The sequence below is a fragment of the Aptenodytes patagonicus genome, chromosome 3 (genome assembly GCF_965638725.1).
Source record: "Aptenodytes patagonicus chromosome 3, bAptPat1.pri.cur, whole genome shotgun sequence".
Taxonomy (NCBI): Eukaryota; Metazoa; Chordata; class Aves; order Sphenisciformes; family Spheniscidae; genus Aptenodytes; species Aptenodytes patagonicus.
In genome coordinates, this window is record NC_134951.1 from 90,362,950 (window position 1) to 90,386,626 (window position 23,677).

At 38.6% G+C, this 23,677-nt stretch overlaps 1 protein-coding gene across 2 annotated transcripts in view; it reads right to left on the reverse strand.

Moving 5' to 3' along the window:
- Nucleotides 1–23,677, reverse strand: part of PLD5 (phospholipase D family member 5) — a 207,167-nt gene that overhangs the window by 57,369 nt on the left and 126,121 nt on the right. For both annotated transcript variants that reach the window (XM_076334200.1, XM_076334201.1), the window contains exons 3-4: nucleotides 23,484–23,652; nucleotides 15,447–15,561 (exon numbers count right to left, since the gene is read on the reverse strand). In XM_076334200.1, coding sequence (XP_076190315.1) covers nucleotides 15,447–15,561; nucleotides 23,484–23,652 — 284 coding nt within the window. The remainder of the gene's footprint in view (nucleotides 1–15,446; nucleotides 15,562–23,483; nucleotides 23,653–23,677) is intronic.

A 23,677-nucleotide genomic window follows, 5' to 3' on the forward strand; every position in this document is an offset into this window, starting at 1 on the left:
CTGTTGGTCTCCCTCCCGTGAAGGAGAAATCTCAATTCTGGAAGGTGAGAAAGCGTACTGCAGGGCAGGCGAAGAGGTGAGGACGGAGTATGCCTCCTGGGAGGGCAGTTTTATTTGATCCTAAATTACTGGGTTTCATTTTTACAATACCTTCATAATAGAATCGACTTTTTTCCTGTGCTTTCACTAACTGATTCTCTGAGCAACCCTAGAGTATTATCTCCAGGCTACCAAAAGCCAGGAGCACTAGGTAACCTGGCCATGGCCATACAAAGAAAGCAGAGGCACAGCCAGAACCAAACCGGGTCTGCCAGCGGCGCAGCCATTTCCTTCTACTACTACTTCTCACTTGTCTCTCAGCATCTTCCCTACCTCTTTCTTTTGATCCTGCCTTATTATCTTGCCAAGTCAGCCTTTGACTTTTCTAATTTTTTTCAGATCATTCCTATTTCAATTCCAATTATTCTTCTCTCCTTTCATCTATGTTGTCACAAACCCACCAAGAGCATGCTTCGCCTTTTGCCAGCATTCTTCTCTGATCTTTTCCTAAATTAATTACTCAGTTTTCCGTTTCTGCCCTTCTCTTTCATCTGATTCATTCCTCCCTTTTATGTCATTTTCCCCGCTACTTTCCCCCCACGTCATTCTTCCCCCCTCTCCTTCACTCTCTCCCACTTCATCCTCAGTTCATCATTTCACTCTTGCCCTTGCCCACTCATTCATTGTTTCATTTATCACATATATTCATTCAGTTATTCATTCACTCCCCCACTCTCCAATTACTTGAGGAACATATTCTCTAACTACATAAACAGCAGGATATATTCTCCAAGCCTTTACAAATAAATTTGTGGAAAGGAAAAAGTATTTTTTCTTAAGAGTTTTAAGGCTAACCACAGTTTCGGGATGCCAAGTTTGCTCCTAATTTTACTTTATTTAGCACGTGCTAGAACTCCTGCAGGTATTAACTCATGATATACAACCCAAAGATAGACAGAGGAGATTGCTGATGGTTGTTGCGGATTGGGACTCTGGGAATTTCTTCTTGCTTTCGCAGCCCAAACAACTAAAGCTGAGCTTTTGTTTCTTACCATGGGTCTAAGGTTCTTAAAAGAACAAGGCACTTTTACAGTCTCTTCTTTTATAAAAGCAAGCATGTAGAATAGACGCTGCAGCTCTGCTGTAGCAGACTGAAGAGCCTCACACACTTGATTTACTATTGTTCTGACCAGCCCGTCAGATGCATTTTTGAGGGCTTCAGCATTCTGGTTTGGTCACCCAGATACTTCATACATTAAAATGGAGACATTTTAAAGAGACAAATGGACATGCCACAATGTCAAAAGCACAAAAATCCACAGAGTGCACTGAGGAAAAATAAAAAGCATGTGAGGAAAAATGCTTTGTCTTTGAGGAAATACATAGGGGAAACAAATCAATAGCTTGTCAGTTAGCAGCTTTTTAACACAGATTACTTTCATCTAAACAGTCTATTTGAAATGTAGAAAACAAAATAAAAGGAAGCCAGGACTCCACATTAGCTGGGTGAAGGACACACACAATATACAGTCAGTAAAAGTGACAACACACTGAAATCATGGAGGATTTTAGTGTCCTAGAGGGAGTAGACCACAAGTACCATCTAATTTCTCTAGTGTAAATATCAGCAACTGTCTGTGGACAGGAATATAGCTATATTACTCCCCTGTGACATCTTGAACTGGTGGAGAACCAGGTCTGTAGGACTTCCCTTTCTTCTCTAAACCACACAGGACAGACAGAACTAGCTCGAGGACACTAAGAGACAGAGATGGACCAGTTCAGAGCCATCTGGGATGGCAGCAGGGTACAGGACAGGGGCTGCATAACTGGACTGTTTGCAGCTGCACACTGGGATCCCTACCAAAGCGAGGCCAGAAGGCAGCATGTGCACTTCTAGTCCCAATAATCACATCATGGACTTGGAGCCACTCCCTTCAAGGCACTCACCCTAAGGTGCAGGAGAAAGTGCTGCAGCCCATCTGAAGTAGCTAGCTGGACACACACCCAGGAAAGCCTGAGGGATGAGAGTGTGGGGCAGCAAGACAAGAGACAGAAAAGGAAATGAATGAGATTTGCACTATAAAATGCATGTAAACTGGAATTATAAAGATTTGATGGTGAACATGGCTGAATACTGATATGAGGTATGGTGAATGCACAGGCAAGCAGGCAACTCCTACATGAAAACAATGGAAGATCAAACTGAAAGCAGTACTAGACATTAACAGGGTCATATGAAGCACAGGAAACAGTTCTGCTTGCGAGGAGGATCAGGTCGTTGCAATAAAGACTGCTGCTGTAGGACCTCTCCCTTGTGTATTACAAAAGACAAAATGCACGGAGCAAATAAGGCTAGGATTCAAGAGAAAAAAGATAGTCTCGTATTTTATGTTGCTTGAAACTACCCAGAATATTTGGATCCCACAGCTGATGTTCCACAAAGCCGCTCTGCATGAGAGAGGGCAGGGCAGGTGCACATGTCATTTTCTGAGGACTTAGTTTGAGCCCTTGGGGTCTAATCTTGTTCACAATGACACTGATGCATATTAAGTGCCACACAGTGATAAACAGTCTTTAAAAAAACCAACCAAACCAAGCAACAGATTGTGTGTGCGCCACAAACTGACATAAAAATAAGTGGATGTCTTCGCTCTTACCTATGTCTTATTTCTTCATCTATAAAATGGGAACTAAGCTATTCCTCCATTTCCTGTGAGCATCATGAACATTTATTCCTGAATATTCATGAAGCACTCATTTCAGTGTTAATACCACAGGAAAAAAAAAAGAAACGTTTGTCCCCAGATGAGGTCTTGACCAGTGTTCAATAAGTGAAAGAAGAGACAACACAATGAAAATGATAGTGAAATAAAATATTCTACACATGCTTACATGAGCATACGAATCCCTGCGTATTGAATTTGATAGGCTCCAGTAGGAAGAAGATTATGTCATATTCAACTAAAGTCTGTATCATAACTGCAAACAGCTTGGTGGTACAAAAAGACATGATAAAGAGAATGTATTTTTACATATGATAAATGATTGCTTCATGGACCAATTAGAGAACGCACAGGTTGAGGAGCTACTCTTGATTTATTCTGAGCAATGCATAGTACTGATTCAAGCTGCTACTATCAAAAAGCCCCTGTAAGGATGACCACACTGTACTCCAGCTCACCATATTTGTAACAACAACATCTGCATCCCACAAGCCCATTCTGGTAACGCTGAATTGCAGAAAGAAGACCTTCATAACATAAGGATGTATGCTAAGAGGAAGTCAAAGGCCAAAGAGAAAAATCTTTACTGGTTTCCTGGCAATACTTGAAAACATTTTAATAGAGGCTCAGCATAAATGTATATGATTACCAAAACCAAATACCCCTCTCCCAAGAGATGACGCAAGAACAGTTAAAAGAGGAGCTAAAGAATGTTAGAGATAAAATGGTATCCTTCAATAAGTAGATTGGAGTGCAAGTGAGAAAAGAAAAGAGAGGGAAGGAAAGAGAGAAAAGTAAAATTAAACTCAGGCAAGCTAAATGTAAAACTATATAAAGTGAATCAAAAAGATTTTGAGGAAATACTGATACTGAAGCTGCAGAACACATTGCCTACTGTGCATAGTGTTTTGTGGATGACAAAAATACAAATAGATTCAAAAAAGTGATTGCACAAATTAAAGGAAAAAATCATCCAAACGCCACAACAGATTGCTGAACTCCATGACAAGGCAGTTCCTAACCTACAAATTGAGAAAAGGATATACAGAGTAAGGGGAATATCATCCTCCACTTGTTTCAGTTGTTATACTCCTTCCGTAAGTGTACAGTTCTGCTGACCCCAGCAGTGCAGAAGACCGACCTTCAGTTTGTTTCCATTGTCTTATGGCTGAGAACAGTTGCTCTGTCACAGAGCACCCTTTGCTTAGGAACTGTTATTTTTGAAAGCTTGACATTGCAACCATCGTAATGTTCTTTTGACGTGATTTTGAAGCTTGGTATAGATATGATGCAGTCCTGTAACACTGCCGGTATTTTTCCCTTCACCTTATGCAAACCAGACTACTGAGATTAAAAGCATCCAGAGCAGCGACCTGTTTTGTTTTGAGTCACTGAAGTGACTGTAAATTTCTGCACTGCACAATTACTAATATTTGCACACTATATATAGTTAACATTCTGTCCAAAGGAAGGAAAAGATGCTGAATGCACAGTTCTCAAGCGCAAGCATTAGAGACAATCACTCTATAAGGGTGTGCAATAAGTGATGGAAATGATGGAGAGTAACGTAGAGATATCATTCTGGGGACTTTTCTTCCAGTTGAATTACTTTACAACAAGCTTAATGTAATTTACTTCCCAACCATTAGGCTGTGTAAACATTAATAACACACCAAAGTGCTGTAGAATCCTAAGGTTAATTTGAAAATTGATATAGATTACCAGGAAGATCAGTATTAGCATGATAGTGGCAACTCCTTGTTACAAAGATAAAGCTTGGTAACTAATGCTGTATAAACCAGCAAGATTTGGTCACACGGCTTTACTTTATGGAACAATTGTGCTGTATGCAACAACCCAAGGGTAGGCACAGTTGAGTAGCCTTTCCAAATTGTTCATTCAAATGAAAACCAAATGGTGTCAAGTCAAAGAGTGCCAGCTTGGTTTGGACATTTATTAATGCTCTTAGATGCTTTTGACAACTTCTTACATAACTTTGAGCACACAATACTTTAATTGCAGGTTTGAAGCAGAAGTGTTACACTGATTTAGCTAAGCAGCAAAGAAGCTAGAAGAACGTAAAAACATGTATGCAACTTTAGAGATCCAAGTGTCTGTGTCATGTCACTTCAGATGATGGTCTTCTCAGAGCTGCCCAGGTTTGCAGTTACATTTCAGTCTAGATGACATAAAAAACTTGAGTACAGTGGGAGACCAAAGACTCACCATCACTGGGAAGGCTGAAGCCTGCTCGCAAACAGTAGCAATCAAAAATATACCAAATCATACCAACAAGACTGCTGTGACTGACCAAGGCACAGTTCTAGGAAGATAATCAGGCTTCAAGTGGATATGAAACATGTGGGAACCACATGAATGGACAAGACAAAATTAACTGACAATAAATTAACCTGCTTTCTTTGGACCCCTGTGTGTAGGACCATTAGCCTTCATCTCTTTTCAGGATGAGATACTGTTAGTGCTTTCACATACAAGAGAAAGCATGGGGTGCCAAAATTTCTGCAAAGGGAGCACAGCTACCTAACAAATGTTTTCTGAGCTCAGATGGCCCTGGCAGCTCTTACAAGCTCTTTCAGTAACTGTAGGTAGGAACTTGCATGCTATCCATATGTTTTAAAAATGTCACAACTAATTTCTGCTAATGCCATCCGTTATTGGTTCCTCTGTACTAAAAAGCGTCAGTGACTCAAACCAACTACTGCCATACAGGAAGAATCCATTCCAGCATGTAAACTATCAAGCAAGATCTGGAGATGGTCCCTGTGGTATGAAACTGCTATGTTGGACCTGACTAGTTACCACCAGACAACCACAATTTAGCTGTTCACAAGACGGCTGGATTACCAACACTCATAGTTGTGCTGGAGCTTATGAAATACAGAAGTGCCCATTTCTGCCAAATCCATGAATACACATGCATTAATAACAGACTCAAGTGCAAGGACATTTACAAACTGAAATTATGTACTAAAATACTGATCAATCCACTGCAAAAGACTTTTTCAATTACCAATTTCAAGGCAGAAGAATTATTGTATTGTTTCTACTAAACACCTAGCATCTTAGAAGTGCCTTACAGTACATCTAGCCTTAATTCATCAAGAAAAATGTAATATTATTTACCTATGGGTCTTTGAAACAATGGCTGCAGATATTGGAAAGCATGTGACTGATATTTTATAATGCAAAAGTACACATTACCAATGGGAGGGTACTGCCCCTGGGAACACATCCATTCCTCTCAGCAAAGGTATTCATTTCTAAGTAAAGTCTACAGACACAGATGCTGTAGAGCTCAGAATTAGAACTTATTGCTTGCACATCTGGCTCTGGTGGGCACAAAGGTTTTGGCTTAAGTGAACCTTTTTGCCTCTTCCTCTTTGCAAAATAAGCCAGTACAACCCAAGGCCCTGGTTGCCTTCAGAATTTAAATTATAGTGAGGTTTGTTTGTGTCTTTATTTTTTCCCCTCTATTGGTTGTGGATGTGACAGCCTCATACTGCCAATTCTCTCATGCTAGAGAACTCTGTAAGGCAGGCCATGCCTAAATCTTCTTAAAGTTGGTGGGCTTCAGACTCATAAGAGAAAATAAGCTGTTTCACATTGTTATCTATTATGGTGCCTAATTTGGATATATTTGTGTGTCTAGTGGAAGTTTCATTTCCAGATTAGGCATCTAGTTTCCTATAGAACCTATAATAAAAACTGGACTATCAGCAGTTTTGGTTTTTTTGGTTTGTTTTTGTTTTTTTTTTTTAGCTAAAAGACATCTAAACTAGGTAGTAGGCAATGCCAATGGAAGGTATGTTGTTTACCCCAGCCCCTCATTTGGAATTGCACAGAAGGATCGATTCTCCGATGAAGTTTCAAAATCCTATCCTACAATCAGAAGCTTAAAATAATTCTTTCACAAATAAGGGCAAGACATTTCTTTCAAAATATATCTGGTGGCAGTAGAAGGAGCAGAAACAGAGTAGGGACTGGAAGCCAGGTTTCTTCCATCCCAAATGAATGTATGACTACTACAGTCATCTTTAAATGCAGACAGAGATTAGAAGATTTTCTGCAAGCTGTTAGAGCTCCAATAGGAGGGACTGAGGGAGCGCCACTAAAGGATACACTCTGCACTTCCAATCCTTTGTGATTGCAAACTCTGTTTTACGAAGTTTAAGATTTTCAATACGAGCTTAAACAATTTGCTTTCTGTCAGGTGCCTGGTATGGTAGACAGCTCTTCAAGTTGACAATTCAGAAACCTTCAGACAGAGCAGGATTTGTAACCTAATCTTCTGCAACTCAGACAGATGTTCTGTGTCAAAGACATTCTGTGTATCTATATGCGTGTCTGCGATGTAACAAAAATGCTACGCACCTGCTCTTTTCAGCCACGTTTCATAAAGTTGGACATGGTTTACCTTACATTGCAGGATCTAGCTCCCCAGCCGAAACAAGTGAGGAACATTGTGTATGAGTTCTCATGGGATTTAGACATAAAACCAATGCTGAACATTTCCTTGTTAGCAAGACATCAGTGGATGTGTGCACACTTAGCAACATAAACTGAGGTAAGAGAGTTTAGGTGCCTAAACAGAAAGATGTTTACCCAAAAACCAACCAAGCAGGAGTTTCTGCATGTTAGTGTTGCCTAGATGTTAGGTAGATACTCGAATGCTTGAATCTCTGATGCAAAACTGGTACTTGCTTCTTTCTTTTAAGATGGGATGCAACTAGTTTTGGAAATTCTGCTCGGTATTTCTCATTATGCAGAACTCTGCCAAAGTTATTATGCAGGTTCTACGAGGTAAAGAACATAATGAGATCTTTCACCTTGGAACTGGCTTTATGATTGCTTGTCACAGGCTGAAAGTTGTTGAGAAAATATCAGGAAACACTCTCCAGCGGCAACTAATAAAATCTAAATCAAAGCACGCATCTGTTGTGGGTAGCCAAGGAATATAAGATAATAAAGGCACAAGGCCTGATTAATAATAAATCAAAATATAAAAATTAATTTAAAACCAGATGTCAAAGACCTTGCCAGTACAATTTTCATTAGCTGCCTTTTGAACACACTCATATTTTAGGGTATGGCTTAGGCAGAGCTTTAGAAAAATGTCAACATTCCAAATCTGAAAGGAATGGAAGAAGGGATTTCTCCCCCCCGTTCTCATCCACCTTTGTTTAACTCTATGAAACTCAGATCCAAATTACTTGCTTCCTTCAGGAGGACTAATCCCTAGTCTACTGGTCCTCTCAAAGGATCCTGCTTACTTGTTCCTGAAAAATCGTAGGGAAAAATTAGTCTATTTTTGGTACTGCTGAATTTTAAAAGAGCAGGAGCTTATCCCATCTTCAACATCCTTCCCGCTCACACAGTCTTGTGGAATCCAGCCTAGGAAAGACTGATCAAGAAAGCAATGGAGCTACAACTCCATTCAATACCTTACATAAAACCATCAACTAAATTTCAGCTCTCAAGAGCACTCTTTACACTCCTATGGAGCATGCATCAGATAATATTATTTTTATGGTACATTGTGCAAAAACTGGCCATCTGGACAGGCACAAATCTATTCAAGACCCAGCTTCAGGATTCCAGCTTCTCATTGTATGAATCGAGTGTATTTCTTTTTAGTCTTTGCAGTGTTTTTACATTGATTCTCAACATTATCTTCACATGAAGAGGAATTAAAGGCTTACTTAAAATCATAGAATCATAGAAAAGCCCAGGTTAGAAGGGTCCTCAGAAGATCATCTGGCCCAATCTTTCATGGGAAAGGGAGCCTAGATGACATTATCTAGCACCCTGTCCAGTCACATCTTGAAAACCTCCAGCGATGGGGACTCTACCATGTCCCCGGAGAGGTTGTTCCAGTGAATGATTGTTCTTACCTGTAAAAAAATTATCTTTCTTTCTTATGTTGACATGAATGTACTTAAACACATAAGTTTATGTTCTCCTTCCAAATCATTATGGAACTATTAAAACCAGCTTTGAAACCAATCTAGACCTTTCCCATGCACCAGAGCCAAATACTCATGAGGCCACTCCTCATTGGGGCTTGTCTACTTTCTTCTTAAAATTGCCAGTGACAGCTCTTTCATAATCTGCTCACAGTCCACCGTCCCCATATTTGGAACATTTTCTGCAATACTGAAACCAAATATTCCGGGCTGAATGTAAATCAATGTCATCATGGTTCACCCTACCAACAGCTTTCACAAAAACCCAAGTCCCCAACAACGCAAACATCTTTTAGGGCCAGAGAAACTTATCTGGAAATGCCCTCTCTTACTCCTATAGCTTTATCTTTTCCAGAGAAAAGTTTTAGTTTCTCCTAAGTGATGAACTCCACATTCCTAGGGTTTGCAGTACCCAAAGGCTCTAGGTTAAAAAAAAAAAAAAAGTTCTTAACTCACAGCTTGTTTCATAAAGAGAAACTGGACTGATGTTCCCAAGTGATCTCCATCTTTTCTATGACATAACACAAGTTTTTCAGTCCTTCTGTAACATGTTAAAAACATGACATCATCTTCCGATTCCCTCACAGCTAGACAGGGAAAGGGAACATGACTGTGGCCAAAGGTAAGAACAACTCATGTACTATGAGCACCACAGCTCTAAAACTATGCAGCACCTTAAGCGTGCCAACAGAAGCAGATAGAATATGGGACTAAACACATTTAATCTGATATATAAATCATATTCACTATTGCTGTCCATCGTGCAAAAATTTCATTAAAACAAAAGTACAGGAAAAAAAAAAACAAACACTAAAAGTCCCTAGGCATTACATGAACTCTGAGCTTCCTGGTGCCATGGCAGATTAAGCCCATCTAAACCAGGTTCCAGTGGTCCTTACCTCCCTTGCCAGCCCCAGCTACGTGTTTCCTGTCTCTGTGTTGTACCCAGCATTTACGTCTGTGAGATCATACGCTGAGCAATGCAGAAATCTAACGCAAATGACAATTAAGCCAGCCAAAAAAAAAAAGCAGTCTGTAGCCAAATCAGCCCCCTGAACTGTCTTACCACATGATCACTGGTGCAAAGAAGAAGGCAGGACAACATATGGTGGGGAGGGCAAAGAGGAGGCTGGGATCATGCAGCTGCCCAGATAAATATTGATTTAATTTCTCAAGGAATGGTATCTGTTAGTGTTTGCAATCTAAAGCGCACAAATAAAAGCACAAAAAATTTCTAGAGCTCCACTTTCTACTCATTTCTTTGTCTCCCTGCAATAATACAACTTTTTAGTTTCTCTGTTTTGGTTGTATCTGGTTAAGAGAGAGTGTAATCCTGGGCAAATTGTGCACGAACTGCTCAGTGAGTAACAGCTGCACATGTGATCTAGTGATTAGATCCTGCCCTAACACAAAGACTTTCTATTATTCTCCAGTTTCGTTGCTAACATTCAATAGCTATTAGTTGAGTTAGCTGATTTTTTTTTTTTAAATCACTTTGTGACATGGACAGACTCCTCTTTTCATATCTGCCTCAGCCAACACTGACAAAACAAAAACATTCCTTGCAAATATATGAAAAATGATTCATGAAAAGGGACTATTGGGGGAAAAAAGCAAATAGGAAAGGAATGAAGCAATGCAAATTGGAGAAAGGAAATCTGTTGGCATGTCTTAAAAAGCATTAACACTGTCAGCTAAAATAAGATCATAATTAGTACGGGATTTAGATTCTGTACACATAAGAAATGATACAACAACCTGCTAATTGGAGAAAATACTATTCAAATGTTACTGAGGAACAAAGACTGGTACATAATTATGTGCAAGGAGTGGGAGGGTTACGAGAAATGTTTCAATCTAGTAGACTGAACCACAGCTGAGAAAAGGCTAAAACAATAACCTTGAAAACAAGCATTAATAAGCTACTGTCACAGCACAAGGAGGATAAAGAATAACATGTTTGTTTACACAGTGAGCCAAATTTTGCCTACAGGCAGACCTACCTTTCACAAGACAGTCATATACATATGTGCATAGTATTTGTATACATATGTGAAAGTGAAATATAGCTTTATCATTAACCATAGAGAAGCAAGGCTTCACACCCTAGGACTGCATATTACAAAAGGCCCTATAAAAATAACATCATAGTTTATAGCCTGTTTAGTAATAATTTTGACAACATGAGCTGGGAGAACTTCTATGTGGTTGATTTTTTTAAATTACAAATACACATTTTTTTAATTATGACTATAGAAAACAAATGCTCAGATCTGGCTTCTGATGCCTGTGCTGCCATTAATAATTGCTAGTTGTCCCTGAGAGACAGAAACAGCAAGCGGCCTCACCTAACAGTAATGTTGTAAAAATAAATTAATTAATACTGTATTTGCAGATCACTCGGATACCACAGTGAGAAGCAGCACGGAAAAGTCTATAAGAAAATTAATCATTCTGCATTCAGTGCAGGATCTGGCAGATGTGCAATAAAGCAAGCCTAGAGACATACATTAAATATGAAGATAAAAAAAGATTCTAGCCATTACCAGCAGAAATAGTATCTCCTGAATGAGCATCATCTGCCTTAGGCATTAAATGTTTGACTTATTCTCATTCCACACAAGGGAAAAACTTCCGATTAATGTGGTAAGATTATAGCAAGTACCAGCCAGGTATTCTATGCAAAATGCAGAATCTGATAATGTAATTAAAGTCTACCATAAGTATATGTTCTGGGACTAGTATTTCCTCATTTCAGAATGCTTAATTTTGCAACTAAATAACACTCGCACAGTGCAGCAATTATTAGCAAATGTACATTATCTCAGCACTCGGAGGCTCCTGTCACCACAGCTCTAGGTGTGTTATGTGTCAACGCAGTAAATCAATCCATGTTTCACACTGCAGCTGCTAGACTGCTTCTGTAATCAAGCTGCCCTGTTTTACAGCTAGCTCAAGAGAGTCAGGGTAGCAAAGACACGACAAAAAAAAGCTCAACAGTGGTGACAAAGCTGCGGGTTCACAGCCAGCTCAGATATCTGTACTAACATTGCAACTGTAAATTACTAATTTTATTTTACTCTACATCAGTTCAGTTCTGCTCTCCCATCCACATAAGTTATGCTTTATCTTACCCCATCAGCTCAAATCTGAAGTCAGATTTCAACTTTCTCCTCTGTTAATCAGTAGGGACGACTGCTGGAGAGGAAGGATGTGTAGGGAGAACTCTAGGATGCACCCCTGGGTTGGAAAAGGTCTATCAAAGCTGCTTTCTACAGTACTTCAGAAATGGGGAGAGGAGGCAAGGGGGCTCCATGCATGCCTGTCTAGAAAAACGAAAGATGTGCTAGAATAATCTGGCTGGCAGAAGTAGTCTCAACATCTGTGCTGAGATGCAGCAGTGCTGTAACATATCATGGTTCCTAGTACAAAAAAAAAAAAACAAACAAAACAACAAACTCTGCATGAGACAATATGGATGACCAAGTATAGTTCTTCAAGCAACCACATATAAACCCATGCCACAGTGTCGAGACTAAGACTTTTACCTGGGCTACTTAAGTCAGAAAGGCCACACTACCTGAAGGTGCAGCGGGAGGTAGATAACCATGGGCTGTGGAACTGCAGCATCCTTAAAGGTTCCTGAGCAGTATATCAACAGGTACATCCTGGGGCTGATACCCAAATTATCCCTCATTCTGACCCCAGGAACCAGCCCACACAGCCTGTGGGCACAGCTCACGGGTTCTGATGACCCAGCCTGCTGAAAAGAAAGGCAAGGCTCTTCCACCTCCTCTGTGCAATAGCAACTGTCTCTCACGTTTAGTAGGACAGCCCACTACCTGGAGACATACAACCTCACATACAATCTGCCTTGGAAAGAAGAAACTAGCCTATGTTTACCTAGCAAGGTGAAGGCAGGCTCAGGAACGCATGAAACTCCCAGAGCCCCACAGCTATGTATGTGCTTTCCCTCCATGCTACTGCCCATGGCTCGGGCTCCAAGCATATTTGCTGCTTAGGAACAATCAGCTCAGTTTATTAGCTGGTAAACCACAGAGTAGTGCTTGGACCCTCCTCTGCCTAATTCAGACAGACACCTCAAGTGGAAGTTTGGGTCTGTTCAGCCAAATGTATTCTGGTTCTCCATCTTGACAAGCTTCAAAACTTGGCTGAGCTATTGATATATTTACTGCTTTCTTTCCCACAAGAAGAACATTTCTATTAAAAAAGGTGCATGACATACTTTCTAAGACAAATCTGTCCAGTTGCAGGGGAAAAAAAAAAAAAAAAGTTATCTTCATGAATATACATGTCCAAATGATAATGCACAGTTCCCTTTCAAAGATCAATTCTGACTGACTTCTGAGGATTCAGGTGGCCAGTGCCTCATGAGCGGAGATTAATAACTTTAGTAGACAGATCTTCCAGGATAGCATAAGCAAAGCTTAATGATAAGTTTGTCCTCAGCTAAGACCATGGTGGTAGGTAACAGTAATTTTTTTCTTCAGCAGACATGAAAAAAGCTAATATAGATACATTTTCCATTTACTGTGTTATTAATACTACTGAACTAATGGAAATTGGGGTAGTCTTTTTTTTTTAAGCTAGCCTACCAGTTAGCTTCTATTTGACACAAGCAGGACATACCATGAATCTGCTGTTCATACAAGGTCTGCTCATTTCAACATAAAATTAAGACAACTAAATCTGATTGAATGTTAAAACTAACTTATCTCTTTTCAGGAATGCAGAACCAAATAAAGATTTACCTAGCTTTCCTGGAGAGAAAAACCAAACAATAAACCTAAATGCAGGTGAAAGATTTGCAAGAGAGCTAGCAATCACCACGTCATAATCAAGACATTCTAACAAAAATATCAGAATTCGTAGAAATAAGGAAACCAAAACGTGGAATGAGGAAAACAGCATTCATAGTGAGAAAATCAAGAAGTTATAATATTGTTCTTTGAAAAAAGCCAACAGTACACAATGATATCTACAGTTACAGGGTTCAAAGACGATGACAGCAAAATTCACAAGAATTACTACATAAACGTGACTTTCTCCAATTCTTTGTAGCTCAGAGCACTCAAATATATTGATCACTTCATTTGAATACTCTAAAATTTCCTGTCTTAGAAATCTGAACAAGGCATAAGGGAAACTGAAGCTAGTAAAATTGTAAAAGCCTATGTTCTGTTTGTTTGTTCAAAAAGCTCACAGGTCTGGTTAATTCCCACATAAACTGAAGGAAGTGTTAATGACAAACATCGCTCCCTTTTCTAGCTAAAGTTTTTGCTCACCTTTTTTTGAAAGAGGATAGTTTTTGATATTGGGTATTCTCAATAAATGATAGCTAAAATATCTATTGCCAGGTACATCAATACAAATGTACAGGCCCTACCTCTCATCTCCTCTGACTGGTGGGAACTTGGGACACTAGAATCACAGGGAAAAGAAACCGCTTTTTCAATGACAGTTTCACTGACATTGATATTAAAATACCTATTTCTTTTTCAACACATCAGAAAAAGATAATTCCTTTCTTCGCAGATGTCTGACAAAGCTGATATATTCTTACTGGTTATCAAAGGAGCGATATCACTTTCAGTTACGTAACAGAAATAATCAAAGCCCTGGAATAGGCAGTGTGGAGAAATGACAAGTCTCTGTAGTTATTACATTTAAATAACATGTCAATCTTGATCAAAAGATGGTCTCTTTAAGGGACCAGGACTTCCATTAGTAATTTTCTTTTACTTGCCCAGTCCGGAGATTACAAGGAATTTAAACAAATACAGATTGATTTTTGCTGGGAAAGGACGTTCTTTATTCTTTACCATAAAGAGATATGTTATGTTAGGGTGCCGCTACATACAGCAATTGCTTTGCTTAATTCACTTTTTAGAATTCCCTTTGTGATCCATATAGTAATCTGTGTCAAAAATGATCACCATCAAAACATACAGGTTCTTTTTGCCCTTTGAAAAATGTATCCTACCCTTAAAACCATACTTTTATCAGATTATAGCGATAATTAGCGTATTATTCAGGAGAAATGTGTGTGAGATTGCTAGAACTCCTAAGAGATTCTAATTTCTTTCAGCATTTCTTAAACTCTCTTTGCTATTTTTCCACACAGTTTTATATAAAGCAAGTTTAATCATGTAGTGCCAGTGTGTAATCCCTCTTTGGATAGGGATTTTAAGCCTCAAAACAACTATTAGGAAAGCAGGCACCTAAGAAATACACATAGCTCAGAAAACCTCGTCAGTTGGCTAAATCTGGCTGATGGTCTATTTTCCAGTGCTTCAGAATCATCACTACCATAAACATGTCATTTTATTAATTTGTTTTGCCATTGCTGAAAAGAGGAAACCAGCTTGTCCCACAGGTATGACAGCAGTCTCTCCGGTTACGTTGCCTACCGTTAGAATGGCTATAATGAGTTTAAACATCTATCTAATCACTGCACCACCTTTTTGACCACTTGCAAACTGCAAACATCTACTCCAACTACAGTAACAGAGTTTCAGATTTTTGATAACTATGAACCAGAGAAAGCTGAAGGATTATAAGGTAACAGTGCTAAACCAATAGCGTGCATTTTATACATCATCTGAGTCTGCATTTTAAGTAAAAGGAACATTACATAGTAATCAGTGGCATAACAACATAAAGACCTTGGTCTTACCCTTTGTTTTCAAGTCGTTTAATACCTTTGATTCCACGGGCAGTATATCACTCACTAGTTTTATCTCAATATTTCGGGATGCCAGTTCAAGCAATTTCTCAAAAAGACGCTGACCCTGGGAAGAACATTAAAGGAAAGCAGAAGATTTAAGACACAGAATTGTTCAAACAGCATATCAACAAATTAACGACGCATGTTAAAACAAAAACATATTGCACAACTGCTGAGTAAATATGTTCCTAGATATGGTTAAGTCTACGCTAAAGGTTAGCAACTCAGCTTTTTCTTGGAGAAATACTGTTTTGAAGGTCAAACTTGCTTCTTCCTTTTCCCAGACTGTGCAATACTATTGATGACAGGTGACATGCAGACAATGAAGTGTCCAGGTTTTTTTATGCTGCATAAATATATTTTTACATTAACTTTCTTCTAAATAATTACATTGTTAAATCAGGATAAAAAGTGCAAGGAAAGGAGTTAATTACACTCATTCTGTATTGAATGATTTTTTGGTAAGTGGTTCTAACCATAGTACAATACATTTTCAAGTAGTCGCGTGCTCATCTTTAGATGAGCTATACCAGGAAGGAAAACAATAATGCTATTCCTTTTTACACTGTCATAATGTTACTATTTAAGCCCTATTTCTAACATGGAACAAAAAAAGGGAATCTCATACTGAACTAGATATTTGTTAAAACAGAAATCAAGATATTTGTTTCACATGAAAAATAAAATTTTAAATCACCACATTTTTCCACATCCAAGAAACAAAGAAAAAGTAGACCTTCCGATTGCATAATACATGTTTAATTTTTAGATTCAATATTTTACCTTAAAGAAAAACGCTTAGGTAGAGGCATCTAACTACATAGTTAATACATAAACTATCCAATGTATCACTACTGTGCTGTGTTACTACAACCACAGTTAGAGCCCGTTTCCTTACTGCCATTCTAGCTCACTACAGCAGACACCAGTTACAATTAGTAGTCAAATATACAAAAACTTTGGGTTTAATCAGCTAACAAAGTGCCTGCCTTACCTACACAGCTCACTTCAGATTCTATATAATGTTGGCCCCAAGGTAAAGTTAAGACAAAAAAGCAACAGTCCTATCAACTTTCAAACGAACAGGTAGAAGATAAAGCTTTCCACAGAACCACGTTAGACAATCCTCTGTACAAACTGTTACTCTAAAAATCTTTAAAGGATCTTTCTATTCTACACAAACGGCTGATGCAAAAGCAGTTTGGGATGATGCACTCTGACATAGCGTGGACTATCAAAACATAGACAGAAACCCTCCTCCCACATCGCACCCAGAAGCAGCAGACAGCGGAGAGCCACCCTTTGCCCTGTAATTGCCTGCACAGATTGACACTTTCAGCCTTGCTGGAACTTAAGCATTAAGCAGTCACAGAAAGTGGCTCTTCACCCTGTCTACAGTACAGTCCTATTTTTTAATATTCGCTTATTTTGAATATATGTGGCAAAATAAGAATACCCACCCTCCTGAAGAATAGCTTTCTCGAAATTACAGAGCAGCCAGAGACTGCAATGGAAACACAGAACTACTATTTATGTTTTATTTTTGTAATATATGCCTGCTTGCTTGCTCAAATCCACAGCATTGCTCCCTGCTAATCCTAGGGCTCACAGGAACTTAGTAGTCAACAAGATACTGCCGTAATGAAAGCATTAGACAATAGCTAACAGAACAGGAAAACAAAAGCGTGCTTTGCATGAAGGTCTAAAAGCTTCTTGTATTCAGATTCAGCATTTCTTGAGGTGACTAGGTGGTCCCATCTGTAAGAATAACACCCATGATTTAACTCACACACCCAGAAGCCCTCACTGAGTTGCTGTGCAAGTCAAGGAGTGTCTTTCCCTAACATTTATCATGAAGCTAAAAGGATCCTTAATTCTCACATCAGTCATTGTGTTGTTTTGTTGTTTGGTTGTTTTTTTTTTTTTTAAGGAGAAGGGGGGCAGATGTTACCAGAGGTAAGAATTAATGAGGTAATAGCGTGGAGGGAACGGATGCTGCATACAGAGTTATGCAGCAGCTCCATCGTGATCCTGGGGGAACAGAGGGGCACTGACCAGTACTCCTGGGTGCTCTGGTCCCCCCAAGAGGGTGTCTCCCACAATTGCTGCAGGCTGGCACTGCTAGACTCCAGCCAAATCTAGGACCCGCAGTCACTGCACTGTTGTCTGCTGAGTTCCCAGCCCCTGCCTTGCCCCGTCCCCCAGCTCCCCTGGGGTAACAGGCTCCTGACGTGCCAGAGCTCAGGCAGCTGTTGGCCCCACTTTGGTGGTGTCTCCAGTTGGTGAACCCAGAAAGTTTTGAGTTTCATTAGTTTTATCTCTGCAAAAAGCAAGCAGGGAAAATTAAGAACTAAAAGGCTTGCATGACATATATATATATAAAATACATATATTTAATTAATTTCTGTAGAAACGGCTATTCAGGAAGGTTCTATGTGTTGACTTAATTTACTAGGTAGAAAGACAAACATAGGCACCTTGGTTTTGTTTGGGTTATCTGTAAAAACTGATTTTGACTAGGAGCATAGTAGAAAGCTGTAGCATACAAAAATAAACATGGAAAAAGCATTCGTAAGTTTGATGGAAAGTGATCCACATTATCAGTATGAATTAATGCATTAACTGTTCTACTAAAGAAATGCGTAGAAAGTTAACATCTAAAGCTGGTAAAATAATTTGTTTCAGAGGATGGTTCTTTACATTTTTTTCCCCAAGGTAATTATTTTTGGACATTATTGCCACTTCACTTCTACCTGCACAAGATTTTATTTACATATGATTTACAAAAGCTTTGATAAACAAGCCTAGACTTTCTGTATTAATTTTAGTTTGGACAAAAAAGAACCTGGCAGCGTTTCCTGAGTTTCACCTGATCTTAGTATGCCCTGATGTGACCAAGACAGCATCCTTGATGGACCACCTGGCTGTCTCTTACAGGCCATGCTGCCAGCTGAACGGCCCATCCTATGGATGAATAGATCACTTGGAGTGCAGCCCTGCATTCCAATGAAGACATCTTCTCTGAAAATACATCTGTTTTCCCATCAGGGACACTGCAAGCTGTGCATTTATAATATCCCTTTTTGTCCAATTATGGTGAAACCTCAAATTGATAAAACATTTAAAGCACCTTTAAGTAGTGATGGTTAAGACTAGGAGTGCACTCACCACAAATATGTGTGTTTATACAGGTATACAAAAAACACCACCTGGTGCCAGAACTGGAAAGAATTCCCTCTGTCTCATCTCTCGCTGCATCATCTCTCAGCAGGCATTCATATGCTCACCAAAGCTTAGTCTAGATGCTCTAAACAACTATGAAAAATTCACAACTTGTTTTTAAAAATCTGTACATACTGTAGTAAAGCAGGGTACTAGAAATTCTTCCTTCATTGTTAAAGAACGTGGCCTTCTTCCCCATTAATATTAATTTGAAACTCAGTTTCTGTATTTTCTGACATGTTTACTTGCAATTTTACTGTTTTGTTCTATGAAAAGGAAAAAGACAGGACCGAAGGTCTGAAGAGTTTTGTCACTGTTGTCAGCACATTTGAAATGCTTCTGTTGAATACAAACCCTCATGCTGTCATTCAGACCACATTCCCTTCGCTAGACAATACCAGGCTGCTGCGCGACTACGTGACAGCGATCAGAATCATTTCTATGTACTCAGCTTGTGAGGACTGACAAATAGTAGCAGCCAAGTGCTATGAAACTGCAGTGTGCTACCTTATACCATATCTGCATTTTAACAAACAATACCACCAGTACCACTAGAAATCTGCCTATCCTGATAAAACATTCTCTTACACTTTTCACTGGGCTGTTTCAAAAAAAACCTACTGCAAGTGACAAAATAGAATGTAAAAAGTATATATCACATGAACAAACTGACATTCTCATGGTGGCTTAAAACTACCGTACATCTGAAACATCAATCCCAACTGTACCTGTCACAGCCACCCAGTGAATTTAAAAAAAAAAAAAAAAAAAAAGTTACCATTACCAAAAGGCCCTGAAATTGCCCCCAAAGCCATTTCTTAGCAGTCACTAGGCAGACTTATTCTAGCCTGGCTGATTTCTCTTGCCTGCTGTTGTCCTTATCAGCATGCGTTCGTCATTAAAAATAAAATAGGGGAGATATGAACACAAAAATGCTATATTTATTGAAGTACTCTAAAATTGAATTATTGTGCTCTTCAGTAACTTAGATTCCTACAGTTTAGACAATGCTTAGCTTTTTCTTTCCACAGAAATAAAACTGGTTACTTCCAGAATTTTCTTCTGGATTTATTCTATATAATTCTACTAATATTTTTAAAAGTTGTCCTATGATCAAGCCTTTGCGTATATCTATAAAACATCACTAAAAAATCATAGTATGCTGGCAGAAACCAATAGAGCAAATAAATCAAGAAACCCTAAATTTAACTTCTGCCATTTAATGCAGAACAGAGAAACTCAAACGCTCTCCTCAAATTCTTCTAGTAAAATAGCTACTGAAAAGGGAGGGAACGTCAATTTTTTGAATTTCAGTCAGAGTTAAAAAAATGCTTTCACTTTAAAACCTCTCTTTTTTTATTTCTTTTCTATGCCTCAGTCTGTACTAGCTGCATCGGGAAAATGCCACCACCTGAAGAGAAGATGTGCTTGTGTAAAGATGTGCTTACAGAAAAGAAAATATACTGCAATCTCTATAGGTGATTGTAGCCGATTGCTGTGCCATAACTGTGGCAATACCAATAAGAATTAATGCCATTATGGTTTATTTGTTAAACTTAAAATGACATTTGTGAGGAAGGGCTTGCTGGAACTATAAAAGGTCACTCTAAATTAAAGTTTCTAAACATGAGATGAGCCAGAGGAAATGAATTATGAAAATCATGAAATTGGCATGATCTTATGTTCACCTCTCCCTTCACTGCAAATGAATTAAAAGCTATCTTCAAAAACTCTGTTTCCATTGTCCTCTGATATCTCTAAACATCAGATTGCCACAGGAGAACTCACACATTCCACAAAAATCTCAAAGCCTCTATATGACAACTAGCACACAGATGACATCACTAAGTCACCAAAACACATGGTTTTCTTCTGAATGAGAGAAGCAAGTGTAGAAAGCCTACTCAGTATTTCGCCAAGCAAATATTTGTTTACTTGACCACCTAAGCTGTGGAAGCACACACAACACTGTAGCACCATGTGTTTCCATTTGAAGACTCCAACTTAACAAGACTTGTGAACTCAGACGGCTGAGCGCAGCAGCTGTGACCTGGACAGCTCAGTCGGCAATGACTGACTATTTAGATTTATAACAACAAAACATGGACAGGCAACTGTCAAGGACACTAGGTAACATACCCACAAACAAAAATGAAGAAAAATACAGCAGAAAATTCTGCAATTTTATGTACGCACATGCATGCATATATATATGTATGCCCAATATACATTTGGACAAAATGGACAATATGTATACATATGGATGATATGTATATTGGGCATACATATATGCATGTGCGTACATAAAACTGCAGAATTTCCTGCTGTATTTTTCTTCAATACGTATATTGGATATACGTGTGTGTGTATTTATATGTGTATGCATGTGTGTATGTAACTACATAAACACATATACAGAGAACAGAGCTAAACCTTGTAACTAATTAAGAAAAAGCAATCCAGCCTACTCAGCTTTTCTCCTTCAAAAATCCACGTCTGTTGAAGTGCTCTTGTAGAGAACCTTGCTTTGCAATATGCCTTGAATATTCATAAAATGGAAATTGCTAGTTATAGAGCAGGATGTGGGTCCATATGGAAAATGGTTATGTCCTTAGTTTCTGATAAAACAAGAATCATTCAAGGAACAACTAGAACTTACTCACTAAGCACCATACTACCTGGAAGTTTTGCATCTCACCCCCTTACCTTTCATAATGCTTCTGCTATTTTGGGGCAAATGTCCCTGAACTCAAATTGTAAAGACTTGAGGACATTCGACTTATACTTCAGAAAATTACTAGATTGCAATTATTGAAGCTCCTCTGAAATTTCACTTTCATTTTGCAAGCGGAGAAAGCAGATGTAACAATAGAAGTTTTTTCCCCTCCCTTTCACACACTAAGCTTTGTGTACATTCTCTGGGGCAGCGATTTGCTAAGAAACGCTGCCTCTTGGCAATTTCTTTAGCAATTAGACTGGCCAGTAACAGTATAGTGTTTTAGGATGAATAGACAAGGTTGACAGAAAGATCTGTCAGCTGTTCAGCCCACACTGCTGTACAAATGAGGAAATGACTGGAATATTAATTGCCTTTAAACAGACGTACTCACTCACTTTTATAAGACTACTAGCAGGCAGAAATAGATAACTGGAATAGAGTAGTATGAACAATGTTTCATTTTTCTGGCTTTACCAGTGCATTTGAGGGTGAAAAAGCAAATCCACTTCTTACATGTCTCTTCATCCTTTCCCTGCTCTGACATTTGGCAATATCTTACAGTTTTTACTTTGCATGAGAATGTGGAACAGTGAGTGGATTTGATGCTTAACTACCGAAATCCTGATTTCCAGTTTGCTAGTTTTGTCCTCTGTTTGGGATTTGTTAGGCTCTGCTGGTTTTGAAGCAAATGACATGTTGAATTTTTTTCAGACAAAACATTTTTAAAAGATTCATGCACATACCAATTCATGTACATCCTAAAAACATCTAAGGCACTATCTCTTTGAATTCACCTGCTTGAATGACAGTACATGGATTTGAAGTTTCTTAGGCAATAAATTTAAATGAAGCTTAGCTGCATAATTACATTGTGAAAAATCTCAATATTTTGATACTCAATAAATTTATTCACAAACCATATTCCAATATTTATAAGCATTCTAAAAGGAAGGGTTTGCACTACATTTTCCATTTGGCTGCTCACCTCAGATTTTCATTCTTTTAAATGGACATGCAGCAGATTTATTCTGAAGAAAAGTTAATGTATATGCTGTTCAACTAGGCTACAGCCTCTTTCAAAAGAAGTAGAATCCAGTTCATGACTTGAAAACACAGGCTATTTGCAGTACTATCTTTAGCTGCTTGGAATACCAGTCTTTATCTATCATCTACCAAAAGGCATTTTTTTACTGCACAGCATCAACAGAACTAGAGAGGAACGTAAAGAGTTTGTGACATAGTATAATAGAGTTCATTCCTTACAGTTACCTGGCTGTCATTTTAACCCCATTTCATGCCAGCTGAGCGGCTTCTTTCAGCAAAGAATCCATTTGGTGGAAAAGGAGATACTCTCAGCCTATCAATTCTTTGAAAGATATCTTAGTTTCACAAGTGATACTAAGTGGAAACCTGCCCTTATCATATTTCTAAGAGGATTGCTTTCAAGAACAAAGTGTTTGTTGGCACAGCATCATTGTAATGTTGGCACAGCATCATTGTAATGCATGTCTGTCTCATTCACTATGATTTATGATTTTTCCTATTGCTCTTAATTGCAGAAGTCTTGAACACCGCTCCCTCCCAAGATTCATTTTGAAAAGGTATGAGAAATCATCTGATACTACATTGTTCTTTATAAGTGTAATTCTATCCATCTATTTGGCTGCAGAATTAATCCACATGCTTGCTCTTCTACTTCATCAGTTGCACCAAATAGAAAATAAGTTTATAGATTTATGGATATTCCCAAATTATGGATGTGTTAATATAGGTACAATTTTACAGATTTCTTAAGATTACATAATGGCATCCTTTCCTAAGACAGAAGTGCTATGAATATGTGTTGGATGTGTTATCTAGTCCAAGTGTGCCACCACTCTCAGAAAACTATTGCATTGGCAGGAAAACCCCATAAGAAAATGGTTTTTTAGACTACCCAAACAAATAGGCCTGCTATGGGGAAGGGCTGTAGTTCTAAAAAATTAATAGCGAAACAACAAGAACAGACTGTTAAAGTCCCACCCTTTTGTTAGGCTAGAACATACCTGGCATGCTGATGGATGACTGTGATTGAGGTCCCACTGGGAAGATACTATGTCAACAGACTTTTCAGCCATATTAAGCAAATTCATCCAGCCTTGGAAAAGAGACAAATGGGATGGTGCACTGTCTGAATAGTTGATCCCTTCAGGAATATTTTCCACAAGAGCAACCCTGAGAATAGATAAGGAAAAAATAA